At 43.3% G+C, this 14,383-nt stretch overlaps 1 protein-coding gene across 15 annotated transcripts in view; it reads left to right on the top strand.

Annotated features, from left to right (window-relative positions):
• The window catches only part of ADGRB1 (adhesion G protein-coupled receptor B1), a 290,622-nt gene extending 281,327 nt beyond the window's left edge, over window positions 1–9,295 (top strand). For all 15 annotated transcript variants that reach the window (XM_065054576.1, XM_065054578.1, XM_065054574.1 and 12 more), the window contains one exon: window positions 7,883–9,295. In XM_065054576.1, the coding sequence (XP_064910648.1) occupies window positions 7,883–8,080 (198 nt within the window). In that variant the 3' untranslated portion in view covers window positions 8,081–9,295. The remainder of the gene's footprint in view (window positions 1–7,882) is intronic.
• Window positions 9,296–14,383: the final 5,088 nt, after the last annotated feature.

The raw sequence follows: 14,383 nt of genomic DNA on the forward strand, positions 1-14,383 counted from the left end.
CTTTCTGTTGCAACCTTTCAGTACTTAAAAGGTGTCTATAAGAAGGATGGGGACAGACTTTTTAGCAGGGCCTGTTGTGATATGACAAGGGGTGATGGTTTTAAACTAAAGGAGGGGAGATTCAGGCCAGACATGAGGAAGAAATTGTTTACAATGAGGGAGGTGAGACCCTGGTTCAGATTTCCCAGAGAGGTGGTGGATGCCCCGTCCCTGGAGACATCCCAGGCCAGGCTGGACGGGTCTCTGAGCAACCTGATCTGGGTGAAGATGTCCCTGCTCATGGTTGGACTGGATGAGCTTTGAAGGTCCCTTCCAAGCCAAATTATTTTGTGATTCTATTCTATGATTCTATGAAATTTTCTTATGTCCTTCTAGACAGCGTTTCTGTCTCGACTACTCACTTTCTCTTTTCAAGCTGAGATTTTTCTTAGGTTTTCTCTTTGGACACCTGGAGGATATATCCATTCCACCAGCACTTGTTTTGGCATCTAACAGAGTAGTGAAAAAGAAAGGAATATTGATCAATATTGCAGCTCATTAATAGTCAGGGCTGTGTGTCTCTATGACATGCTCTGCTGCATGGCAGAATTAATTCACTTTCTTGGTGACCACCTGTCCTTTTGCCAGCTAACTGGGGAGCTGGCAGCCCTGCTCCCAGGTGGGAAAATTTGGCTCCTGTCCATGGGAAACTCATTGCATGGGCTGAGGCTGGGGTTGAAAGAGCTTGAGGAGTGGGGGTTGCATCAAACTCAGGCTCGTTCTTCACTGAGGAATTAAAATATTGGGAAGATGCACCCCTCAGGCTGTTATGCCTCTGCAAGGAAAGCTCCCCTTATGGGTAGGGTGTCTCCTCTGTGCCATGTGTTTAATCCTCTTTGGTAACCGGCAAATTTCAAAAGACCATTTAGGGTAAGTTTTATAGTGAGGAATGCTACATAAAGTATAATAATTACTGCAATAAATTCTGTTATGAAAATTATGTCAAACCTTAATTCATCCAGCTATAAACCATCTGTCAGCTGTCAGGTGTCCAAATATACCATCAATCAGCAGTTCACCTCCTCTTGTAGATCATCTGATACCTCATGTCCCAAGGATCAGGCATCAGTTACTCCCTATTGCTCAGAAAAATATCTTATTCCCCATATCCTCTGTACCAACAGTCGGCTCTTGCCATGCCTTTTGAAGCCAGCTAGCTATCAGCTGTTCTAAAACTGTGCAGTGGCCACCAGAAGACTGAAACTCCTTTATGTTTAGGCTGGTTAAAAAAGGGCTTTATAAAGAATCATGCTTTTGGTACTCTTGGTCCCCTTCTGGAGTCCCTAGGTGCCTCTGTGAGGCATGGGACAACTTTGAATGATTTCAGCATTTTGGGCAACACCCAGTCCTCCATGTCTACCTGGTGAAGTGTACTCCTGAGTACACCATAAGCATTGCCCACAAAAAGAATGGTATGTTAACCAGATGAATTAATGGCAAAATAGCTTGGAGAACAGTTTATTCTGCATGCTGGTGGGACCATGGGCTTTTTCTAAAACCTTGAGGCAGAAGACAGTTTATGAATCAATGAAAATAACTCCTCAGGGTCTGTGAAAGACCTTTATTCGGTGCCTGTTCACCTTGAGCTGTTCACAGCCTCACTAGACTTTGGCTCACAGCAACCCCTGCAGGTTAGACCATCTGAACTTAAGAGGATACAGAAACAGAAGATATATTTTTATGACCCAGTAAATGCTGGGTATTTCAAGTTTCCTAACTGATTTCCATCATTACAATCTAAAACTACAACTTCTTTCTTCTCTTTATAAAAAAATGGAATTCTGAACAAAGACAGCCACTTCCTTTTATTTTGCTTTTCTCCTAAATGAAAAAAACAAAAACAAAAAAAACCCAACAAAACAACAACAACAACAAACAAAAACAAACAAACAAACAAAATACCAAAAAAAACACTTCTTTTTAGTTCAGTAGCACAAAATGAAGAAACTCCAGCTACTTGTTTCAAACAAGGAAAGGAAAATTTATCATTTTTTAGAAAAACAAGACAGCTTTCCTATTTTCTAATCACTTTTCATTGGCATTGATCTAAAGATGGATTAGACAATGTGAGCCACATTTATCTTTCAGATTCCCTGCTATATAGTCTGAATAACTTCATTCCAGACCCAGAGTCATCAATGTCATGGGGAGAGACCATTTGGGTCATGAAATATCCTTCAAGTTGACATTAGCAGCAATGAAAACAGCATGGGAGTAGCTGGTTACAGGGGAGTTATCCTGGAGTGCTCTTTAAAATCACTGATGTGCTCATCAGGTTATAAAAAGTAGATATATATATATATATAAAAAAAAAAAAAAAAAGCGCAAGAAAACAAACACAAAAAAGCACCAAACAAAACAAAAACACTACAAAAAATAAAAACAAACACAAGGAGATGCAGCTTGGACATTATATCATGTTCAACAAAAGTGTGAAATGAAAGCTGCATCTTAGAACAATCAGTCAATCTCCCGTGCCATATGTATAGAATCATAGAATAATTTTGGTTGGAAGAGACACTCAAGATCATCAAGTTCAACCATAACCTAACTCTACAACTAACCCATGTCCCTAAGAACCTCATCTACACATCTTTTAAACACCACCTGGGATGGTGAGTCCACCACTGCCCTGGGCAGCCTGTTCCAGTGTCTGGCAACGCTTTCGAGGAAGAAATTTTTCCCAGTATTCAATCCCAAACCTCCCCAGCACAGCTTGAGGCCATTTCCTCTCATCACCCTCCATGCTCCAAGCTCCTTTCAGGCAGTTCAGAGATCAGAAGGTCTCCCCTCAGCTCCTGTTCTCCAGGCTGAACCCCCCAGGTCCCTCAGCTGCTCCCATCACACTTGTGCTCCAGCCTCCTCCCCAGCTCCATTCCCTTCTCTCAACTCGCTCCAGCACTTCAAGGGCTTTCTTGTCATGAGGGGCCCAAAACTGAACACAGGATTTGAGGTGCAGCCTTACCAGTGCTCAGTACAGGGGGACAATCACTTCCCTACTCCTGCTGGCCACACTAATCTTGATGCGTGCCAGGATGCTGTTGGCCTTATGTAATACACTGGCGCTGCTCCTAAGCCGATGAGATGCACTAGGATCCAGTTATTCTGAATGAAGCCAGCATGGACCTTTGATGGCAGCAGAGAGACAATGTACAGAAGAACCCATGGTAGGGAGATACCTCACTTCACAACCATCACCTTCCCATAGTCACCATGAGTCCAGCACAGGTGACTCCTTGCAGTCTGACAGGCATTGGAACAGGCTGCCTAGGAAAGTGGTTGAGTCACCATCCCTGGAGGTGTTTAAAAGATGCATAGACTAGGTTATTAGGGACGTGTTTTAATGACAGTGTTAGGCAAACTGTCTAGCTCCATGATTTTGAAGGTCTTTTCTAACTGAAATGATTCTATGATTCTGTGGTTAGCTTTTTTTGCCACTGCATCTTGAATGTTTTTTGTCTCAAATCCTCTCCCTCTGCCTTGAAGATATGCAGCCAAAATGAAAGCCACAGCTGAATGAAGGAGACTCTGACTGCCACCAGGGTGATGAAGACCTCCAGCATGCCATGAATGGCAGATTTTGCCTCAGTCTTGGGTCTGGGCACTCCCTCCCTTCCCACCTCTCTGCCAGGGCATTCTGATTTGCTGTCCTGGCACCAGGCAGGAATGAATTAAGATTTCTCCACCCCTACAATGGCCAGAAGCTCATGGGCTGTGTCAGGCCAGAGTAATGGCTCTGTCTCTGTGAGTTACTGGCAGAACAGCCTTCACTGCTTTCAGCTCCTGTCTTGAGCCATTCCTGGCTGTCTCCAAGTCTCCAGGCCCTGGGCCAGCACCAGCGCCTTTTACAGCCAGATTACACAACCCTTTCTCCAGGTTATTTCTTCTTTTCTGTGCATTAGTCCTGTCTGCAAGGATTGTTAAGACTCCACAGTAGGGCTGGAGGAAAATGCCAGACTTGAACTATGAGCCCAGTGGCTGTTTCTATATGCTGTTCAAGGGGCCAAGACCCAATAAAAACCTTTTGCATATGGAGGGAAAAAAAAAGGGAGCGGTTCCCAGGAGCCTGCTACCAATTCCCAGGGTGCCTCTTGCCAACAGGAGAAGATTTTCTTTTGTCTCCCAGCATTTTTGCCAGAGCCTAGCCAGGCTGATTGTATTTAGCGTGTTTGGAGATCCGACCAGACTCTGAGTTCTTCTGCACCCATGCTCAGTTTCGCAGCTGTGCATGCAGCTCTGTGATCTGCTGGTGCACCATGGTGTACAGCTGATGCATCCCACCACTGAGAGAGCACCCCTGCTCCCATCATCACTGGAGAAATCTAATTACTTGCTAAGAACTAGTAAACTAAAAGCAAGCCTCCTCTTTCCACTTGCTGGTCTCCTGAGGCTAACTTTTCATCTTCTAGCTGTGGTAGATGTCTTTGGGGTCGCTAAACTTGCCACAGTCATAGCTAGATAAGTTACCACACTGATATTTGAGATAGGAACAGCCATATGGGGTCAAAACCCAGGCCAGTCTGGCCCTGCCTCCTCTCCATAGCAGAGTCTAAAGCATCTTGGAAAAATGAAAGAGCAGGACAACCATGTGGTAATGCATCCTGACAAAGATCCCCAAACCTCCAGTGATTTGTGCTTAAAGACCCATGGATGCAGAATGGTGTCACTTTACTTCATAGTACTGAATGGATCTTGCTTTTCTAAATGTTTCCACACACTTTTCATAGCTTTGCAAGTTTTAAGCATCAACAGAGAGCTGTGGAAATGTGGTTTGCATCTCAGATGGACACTGTGTGCAGGACCAGCTCCTGGGCTTCAATCTCAGCCAAGCGCTTGTTGGTGTCTCATCATACTCTACGGTTCTTGTGTTGAAGAGACGATACATATCTTCAGTAGTTTGTTCCTACTGTCAACAAGCCACTGAGAATTTCATAGACCTCTTTCACATTCATCCATAATCTCTTTTCAAGACTGAAATGTGGTAGTCTGTGTAATCTTTCTTCCTACAGAACACGCTTCTTAACTTTGTTCATGGCTGTAAAATGTCCACCCTTATCACTTCCCCTATATCCTTCTATCAGGAAGTCAATGGAGAGCACGTAATATTCCAGATTCAGGTGTAGAGTGGAGTTATGCAATGGTATAGTCATGTTTTCTGTTTCATTCTCTCCTTCTTTCTATATTATCTACACTGATTAACTGACAACATTTAATGTCCGGTTTTTATTGCCATTGAATAATTACCGGAACCCTTAGGTCTTGTTGCCCAGTGACACATCTATCAGAGGCTATTTCTGTAGCTGTTAACTCATAATTTATTGTTTGGGGTTTTGTTTGTTTGTTTGCCCCTCAATTTCTGTTCCCTGAATGTCTTGGCAGCTGCTCTTGCTCAGTACATCAAAGGCAGTCCATGACAAGAATGGCTCTGAGTTTTGCTGATCACATTCACCATATGTGATCAGATCTGGGTCCTTCATCCTCACAACACGGAGGATAGGCTGAAGGTCAGGAGCATGGCAGACGGAGGGACTGTTAAAACAGAGATTGGCTGGGAATAGAACAACCTGATGCTGAAGGTGTCCAGAAATAATGCCATCAAAGAAGGGATTTTAGTTGAGGGAAAATATGGAATTATTTATAAACTTTGTGCACACAATCATTTGTGCTGCTTTCTGTTTAATAATACAACTGTGGACATTGGTGACTTCAAAAACTTGTGGTGTTACAACAACTGTGGGGCAAAACAAAATATTTTTCATCGAGAAGAGCTATTCTGAAAGCTTTTTTTTCTTTGCCTCTTGGAAATCTCTTAGTTTCATTCAATTTTTTTGCTCTATATGTGCTTTTGTCCTTATGTGTACCTTCTTGCTGCATCTTTCCATGGCACCTAATGGCTTGCAAAAACACTGTAGGAAGCAATTCACTGCAGCAAGTCTCAAATTTGTCTCATTAAGACACACACAGAGATAAAAAGTTTTCAGTTTTTTTCTTGTAGTGGTTCTTAAATAAGTTCCAAAATAGATAATGGAAGAAGACAACAATTTTATCAACTTTCCTTTCGTACTAGTATTTATCGCCATTGTGCTACATCATGGAATAAAGCAAGAATAATGAACACCAACAGCATATGAAAAGCTCTGTGTCATAGAGTTTAATGAAAACCTCAGCTGCAGATTTAAAGAACTGGTTTACATTCTTCTGAACAGTATTCTTCCAAAACTTGACTTTATAAATGCACAATTCTCTTTCAAAAGGACTTTAAAAGAAAGTTATTTTTCCCCCTTTGAACTGAAATAAAGATAGTGTCAGAATGTTTTCACTTCACATGGAGAAGACCAGGTTTACATGGCTCATTACAGTTAGACTTGATGAGCTTAAAGGTCTTTCCCAATCAAAATGATTCTATGATTCTACATTTGCCATTCTCTAGCCACCAGATGACCTCACCTGTGAGCAGCTGCAAGCATGCAGGAGAAAACTTCAAACGTATCTTATTTTTATATTAAGGGTGAGAGTGTGGAAAAGTAAAGTTCCTGGCTTGAGGGACGTGATGAAAACTGTGTCTGTAGGGATAATGTTACAGTGTCTTTCCTATTGGTGTTGCAGTATGGAGGTGGGGAAAAAAACAGACTTAACAAAAGTCTCTTAGATAAGGGCAAAATCAGAAGCTAAGACAGGTGGATTAGCATGTAGTGGATGGGTATTTAGTTTTCCTATGGGGCTACAGCAATCCGCAGCATCCTGGAGTAGGATGATGACACTGCAGTCTACATGTGGCTTCATCTCCCTAAAGTCAACACAATTAGGTGACAGCATCGAGCTATGACTCCTCCTGGGCTGCATGTCACCTGCATGTCTGTCTCCTCGCCTTATCCCCAAGCTTCTTCTGTCCTCATTGTCACCCTCCACGCAGCTGCCTTTCTTCCCACGTGTTCATCTCACAGCTACTTTCCTTTCAGCAGATGGCTCGAAAGGGCTCTGTGCTCCTCTCAAGTGCAAAGAAGCCTTTTCTCACCCAGTGCTGGGGTGTTTTTTGGGGATAATGAACTGTGAGAAACAGTGTGCGGTGTGTGGGGGGCAAGAAACTTATGGGAACAACTCATTTAAAGTCTTTGCATGAACTCCCTTCATAGACACACTGAAGAATACACCCATTTTACAGACCCTAAGTTCTCCCCAGTGTCTTATCAGCAGAAACATTGAAAGATGGTCTCTAGATTGATATCCATGGTGGGATGCTGGCATGAGACTGGGCTAATGGCAGTTGATAAAGCCTCGAAGGCTTGGTGAGGAGTTGATGGAAATGCTTCCAGTTTCAGAGCAGATGATACAGCCCATCAAACAGCATGGGCTCACTGGCTAAATAGTTAGCATGTTTTGCTGCAATTAAATAGCCTATAAATAGCTGTGCGACATAAGGAATCTATTCACATCTATACAAAATGCAGCCGATGTATGTTCACAAAAGCCTCATTGTAATCTGGATTTCTATGTGGGGATATTCTGCAGAGGGAGAAAAGAATCTTAAATTCTCATAACCACATTCAGTTTTTTAGTGGAAATACAAGTGGCAAAAACTTCAGCTGAAAGCTGAAATATCTAGGCATTAGGTGATAGAGATAGCCATGGGAAAGAACAAAAAATGTGTATTTTCTTCCTGAAAATAGACAGTTTATTCACCAAGTGCAATTTTTGTTGAAGCACCACTTTATTTTGAATCAGGAGTTTCACAGAAAAAAATGCCTTTGATATAAGAGAAGGAGATGAAAACAATTTATTTGTTGTATGATACTAACTACTCTTTCTTTCTCTCTCTCCTTTTTATACCTTCCTCCTCTTGCAGCAAGAAAAACAGCAGACACCAAACAAGAGACCCTGGGAAGGAATCAGGAAAGTCCAGTCCCCACCATCATGGGTTAAAAAGGACATCGAACCTGTGGCACAGTCTCCCCTAGAACTAAAAACTGTGGAGTGGGAGAAAACAGGAGCCACCATTCCCCTGGTGGGACAAGACATTATTGACCTTCAGACAGAGGTCTGAGCAGAAAGGGAAGAAAGGGACTTTTTTTTTTTTTTTCCGGAAAACAAATGAAACAAACAAAACAAAACCACGTTTTAAAGAAATGATTAAATTAAATCGGAACAGAGCAAGAGAAGTGTTTGGTTTCTTTTGAAACCTTTGGTAAGACAGAGTAACTTTTGTATTGTTCTCAGCAGAGAGGGGGAATATTACTTCATAGAGTATAGTAGCTATAGGTTCAGGACAACATGTGCTTTCCCAGGTAGGACTGGAGAAGAAGTGAACCTGGAAGAGAGCAAGGAGGAGGCAGAGTGTGGGGAGGGGTTGCAGGGGACAAGCCCTACCAGGATGCTTTTGGGTTGCTGCCACACGCCGGAACCCTTTCTGCTCTGCCATGGGAGGTGTGAAAGGACGCCCAGCAGCCACCATGAAGGGCCAAGATTGAGGTTTGTTTGTGGACCACAAGAAGCGACACCAGTGGGAGCCTTGTTGGGGTGCAGCCTGGCCGTAGATCACTGGGGGAGACCCAACCTTGAGGGGAGATCCATCCCTTGCCGATCCTTTTCCCCCCACCTCTCTCACATGGGCTCGTCTAAGAAGAAAGGAGACGGGATGCTTGGGATGTTTAAAGCGGTGGCTGAGAAGACATTCCCACTCCTATGTGCCACACCGTGACCGGGCATCGTGGCATCCCCGCAGAAAGTCACCACTGGAGCAGGAAGTGGTGGCATCATCCATGGCTTAGGTGGAGAGGTAAGGTGGGGCTTCCTCCTCTCATCCCTCTACAGCAGAGCTTCTGTGCACCCCAAGGAGTGGGACAGGTGCAGGAGGAAAGGACCACCTCCAAAAAACTGCTCATCTCCAGGGAGAGGGTTGGAAGTGTTAGAAAAACAGACCAATAAGAATATAAGTTGTTTCATTGACTGTTAAATAGATAAACTCAACACAGGCCTTGCAAAATTTGTCTTGGCCTCGTCCTTTTTTTTCTGTTATTTTTCCTTGCTTTCGGACTCAGATTTATTCAAAACTGCCCCTCCCTGGAAGGCAGAGAGAGAAACAGGGAAAGACAGACCTGCCGATGTACCTGGAGATATTTGGTATACAGAGATGTTGCCTTAGGACATTGAGACAAACTGACAACATGAATAACGTCCACTTGGAAACAAACAAACAAAATAATCTATTTTTTTCCTTCTTCTTTTCTTTTCTTCAATAAAAAGAGAACTTGAAACCCAAGACCTTTCTTTTCTTTGGTTCTTGTCATTTCAAATGCCTGTCTGTGCTCTAGGACTGCGCAGGCATGGGGTAAGGATGCCACCTGCTGAAGGTGGAAGGCAAGTTGATCCGTGGAAAGTTTGGGATGGTGGGAACACACAGCTCCTATGCTGCTAGCTTGCAATGTTTTGCTTTGTTTTATTCACTTTGGGCTCTGGTTATTTTCCCCTCATTGGCTCTTCTCCTCTCTCCCCACTGCCCAGAGCCAAGCAAGCAGGTTTGTGGCCCTACAAGAAGGGAGAGGTGGAGCTGGTCAGGAGAAGAGGATATTCCTCATCATAAAATACTGCCTTTTTATTTCACCATGATTTTTTTTTTTTGCATTAAACATTTCTCAAGGCTATACATATATACATGTTAAAAATAAGGTATCTACATTTCACCTACAAAAATATTGTGCAATATTTTTATCATTAAAAAATATACAACTGACATTACATGCAGACTTCATTTTTCTAATCATTCCCAGCACTGTCTGATGTTTGGAACAAATCTCCCAGGTTTGGAGATCTGTGGTAACAAACCTCTGGTTGTGATTGGCCAGATTGAGCCAGACAGCAGTAAGTCTTGATCAGGGTCTGAGTTATCACAGTGGTTTTGGGTGTCTTAAAAAAAAAATAAAAACAAAACAAAACAAAATATTTTTAGGAAACATCTAGCAATGGTTACAAGATGCAAAACAATCACTGACCTCAGTTATGCTTCCCCCACTGAGAAATGTTGCTTGACAAGCAAATGTCTCTGCTTCCACTTTCCTTTGGGCCACCTGGGTTATCTTTAAGGACAGTGGCGTTTACCTTGCCATTAACTGTATTATATGAAGGATGTAAAGAAAAACTTTTTAAAAAAATCCAAATAGTTAAAAATAGGGAAATAAATTGCTTATAAAAACTGTGATATTATTGTTCAATTTTAGATTATTCTATGAAACAGGAAAGCACAAAGGCCTCCCTCAGATGCCAGGTTGTATGACATTGTAATTATTATAATTACACATTATGAATTTTAGCATACAGATATCTTTCTACTGTGTTTTAATTCTTTTATCTTTTTTTCTTTTCCCTTCCCCTGAGCCTGCCCTCTTCTCTCCAACCTTCTCCATTCACCCATTCAACTCCAGAAAACCTACAGGACATTAACAGTGTTATGTAATTAGAGAGATAAATGTTTGTTTAATAACTGTTGATATTCGACTTTCTCTGCTCAGCTCCTCCGGTTAATTCTGTTTCTCCACGCCTTGCCCCGTGCCATGCCTTCCCCTCCCTCCTCTCTGTGTTCGTCAACTTTTTTTTTCTGTACAGTTTTCAGAGCACAAAATGAATGTGTCTAATTTCTAATAAAAGAGGTGTAAACTCTAGCGATGTCTGCTTGTTAAAAGCGCCCCTGCCTATGCCCCATGGGCGGTTTGCATTGTGCCCGGGTGCTGAGAAACACCTCTCCTGGATCTGCAAACTGCCACGTTGGCTCTCTATTCTGGAAGAGCCATAGCTTGTGGCCAAACTTGCCCCAATGACTACATCTTTTATCATGAAATCACAGAATTATAGGATAGTTTGGGTTCGAAGAGACCTTCAAAGCTCACCCACTGCAACCCCTGCCATGAGCAGGGACATCTTCACCAGCTCAGGTTGCTCAGAGTCCCGTCCAGCCTGGCCTGGGATGTCTCCAGGGATGGAGCATCCACCACCTCTCTGGGCAACTTTTGCCATGTTCTATCATTCTCATTGTGAAAAATTTCTTCTTCATGTCTAGTGGAAATCTCCCCTCCTTTGGTTTCAATCCATCATCCCCTGTACTATCACAACAGGCCCTGCTGAAAAGTCTGTCTCCTTTTGCTTTTAGCTCTGTAGCTTCTTGGCATCCCAAAAAATACGTCCTCCTATGATTGACTTTTCCAGTGCATCAGGAGTTCCATTTTCTGTGTATCTCTAACCCAAGCCTTGGCACCTTCATCCCAATGTATGACGTGAGACGATCAATATTTAACACAGATCAAGTGGCTTTACTGGTAGAGGGCAGCAGTGCTAGGATATAGTTTCCAATGGGATCAGGGTGATGCTGATGCTAACTTGCCTGCATGGTTGCAAAGCAAATCATCTCAACTTCACCTGGATTGCCCTGCCACCTCCTGCATTACCAGGCTGCAAGCAGGAGCATGACTCAGTGCACGAGGGGCTTGAGGATATCACTCATGAAAGATGACAAGAAATGAATTGAGCTAGGGATTATTCAATTATCCTCAAATGGCTGAAATACTCCAGCAAGAAAATGTGTCCTTATCTCCCTGACTCTGCTGCATCACCTGACTGACAGATTTAGGCTTATAGGCAGGACTGCAGGAGGTTTAAGGGGGTCTGGCAAATCAGATCCAAGGCTGCTGCTTTCCAGAGCCTTGATCCAAAGCCACCATGTCCCAGTAGGTCCCCCGATTAAATGACTTATCTTGGCCCAACTGAAATGAATTGTGTGTCCTGAAACAACTGAAGTTATGGCAGAGGTGTGGGGTGTCTGGATGGAGGCTCTTAGCACAGTTCCCCCATGATCCAAACTTTCTTCAATCAGCAGCACCTGCTGGTGAGACTCAGGGCTTCTCCATCCTTTCTGCAGGGGTGTTTCTTGTTCTACATCTCCCATACCATGATTTTGTAGCATTAACAGGCAGAGAGGAAATACTAACCACCAAGCACCATGTGAAGTGATGGCCCGGAAGGGCAGGAGAGCCCAAAGCTCAGATCACAGCCCTGGAGATCAGAAGGTCCTGCTGCTTCTCATCAAAGGGAACTGAGAGGAAGGAGCACTAGTTCCTGCTGTGTTCATTAGACAATAAACAACAGCATCGTCTGAGGTGGTAGGTGCAGGAGGTCAGTGTATGTACAAGTGATTTTGGTTTGCACTGTGGTTATAAGGTGGTGTGTCTGCAAGAGAGGGTCTTGGGATAATTCAGCTTGGAAAGGGCCTCCCAAAGTCATCCTGAACCATCCCATCATCATGAGACCCTGCCTTGCAGCCACCCCAGGCTTTAGCCACGGGGCAAAGAAAATCTGTACATATAACATGATCTTCCAAGGAGGAAGCACAACCATTCTGTGTCAGTGGATAAATAGCACATTGTACATGTAAGAAATCATTTTTGGTTGCTACACTGAGAAAATTTGGCTGTACTGGAAAAATTAGAAGAATCTGAAAACTGAAGAAAATGCAAACCATTTCCCCTGGGCTGCCCATATAGGAAGTAGCCCATATGGAGCAAGACACTGATCCTGAAAGATTTGGAACCAAGGCAGAGGGCTAACTCTCTAAGGTCTATTTTGTGGTTGAAGAGAGTACTTGGGCTCACCACACTTCTATGTGAGGTGTCCAAGATGAGTTAGGGTGAATCTGGGCCTGAGTTGAATATCTGTTCCTAAGCTTCTGTTGTGACTAGATGTAAACAGAGAAGAAAGAAGATGACTGTTGGGTTTTTTCCTTCTTATTTTCATCAACCCAGTCCTCTCAGAAACAGGTCAGTGCCTCCCCAGAGACGTGTCTGCTTTGCAGCTTTCAAGCAAATAAAAAACACCTTCAAAGTAGCTTTCAACAGCCTTCTGAGTAAGGAGCCCTCAGGGAATCCATGTGGAGAACCTCTCCAGGTGTTTGTGTACTCAAACCTATTTTCATTCACGATTTTCCAAAAATCCTTCTATGTATCTGAAGCTGAAAGCTCCCTTATGCTAGTAAGTCCCTTGGCTAGGCTGATTTCACACCAACCCTTAGAAATTACAACATGGAAGACAAACACATTTCCTAAACTGGGGACATGCAGGACATCATGTTGGATGGTCAAAATCATTCCTTCCTAGTCTTAAAAACTTAAGAATACTTTTAGGACATGATGCCAAATAGCAGCAACAGAAAAAAAAGCAAACCTCACTGCTGATTACATGCATGTTATGTTTGAGTAATGAGCATCACTCATTGCACTGGCTCGTTAGCAAGTTGAGTAGTTGTTATGACAATAATGCCAAAAGAGAGACCCAGGGGAATGAGGTAGTCAGGTTTCAGCCACTCTTCAGTCTCACAGAATTATAGAATCATTTTGGTTGGAAAAGACCTTTAAGATCATAGAGTCCAACCATTAACCTAACACTGACACTAAACCATGTCCCTGAGAATCTTACCTCCACAACTTTTAAATACCTCCAGGTGACTCTACCACTTCCCCAGGCAGCTTGTTCCAATGCCTGACAATCTTTTCTGTGGAGAAATTTTTCCTAATATTCAGTCTGAACCTTCCTTGGTGCAACTTGAGGCCTTTTCTTCTTGTCCTATCACTTGATACTTGAGAGAAGAGACCAACACCTTCCATGCTACAACCTCCTTTCAGGTAGTTGTAGAGAACATGAAAGTCTCCCCTCAGCCTTCTTTTCTCCAGGCTAAACAACTTCAGGTCCCTCAGCTGGTCCTCATCAGACCTGATGCTTCTCTAGTTTCATTGCCCATCTCTGAACTCACTCCAGCAAGTCACTTTGCTGATCATTTCAAGAGAAGTCAACCATGCAACATGAACTTCTTTCCTTCTCCCTAACAACTCTCTGTGGAGCCCCATCACAGGGAGGTCAGCCTTGCATCTTGAGAGAGGAATTCTCAAGATGACCACCCCACTGCTTTACAGCTGTTTGCTTCTTGGAACAGCAGCATCTCTTGGTTCCTGTTGAGTTTGCAAGAACCACTTGAATTTCTACATTAGGAAAGAAAGGACAGATGTAATTTGTGAGCAAACAGAGGACAAGCAGGACTGTCAGCCTGTGGGGAGAAAAAGCTGTGGAAGGTTTGGATGGTTTTGTTTGCTTTTTCACCTTGCAGATTTAATTTAAGAAATAAGTCCAAGTGTGCCACTCTCAGTTGTTGCACCCTGGTTTGTGTTAGATGACTCCATGTCTGCAGAGACACACCAGGTCTGAGTCCTCACCACCACCACTTTCCATTGCCTTTAAAGTCCTTTGGGTAAAAGGCCAAATTTGAGGAAAGAAGTCATTAGCATAAAATTTTCTGCTGTGTGAATGCCTGCAG

The sequence above is a fragment of the Columba livia genome, chromosome 2, assembly GCF_036013475.1.
Source record: "Columba livia isolate bColLiv1 breed racing homer chromosome 2, bColLiv1.pat.W.v2, whole genome shotgun sequence".
NCBI classification, from domain to species: Eukaryota; Metazoa; Chordata; class Aves; order Columbiformes; family Columbidae; genus Columba; species Columba livia.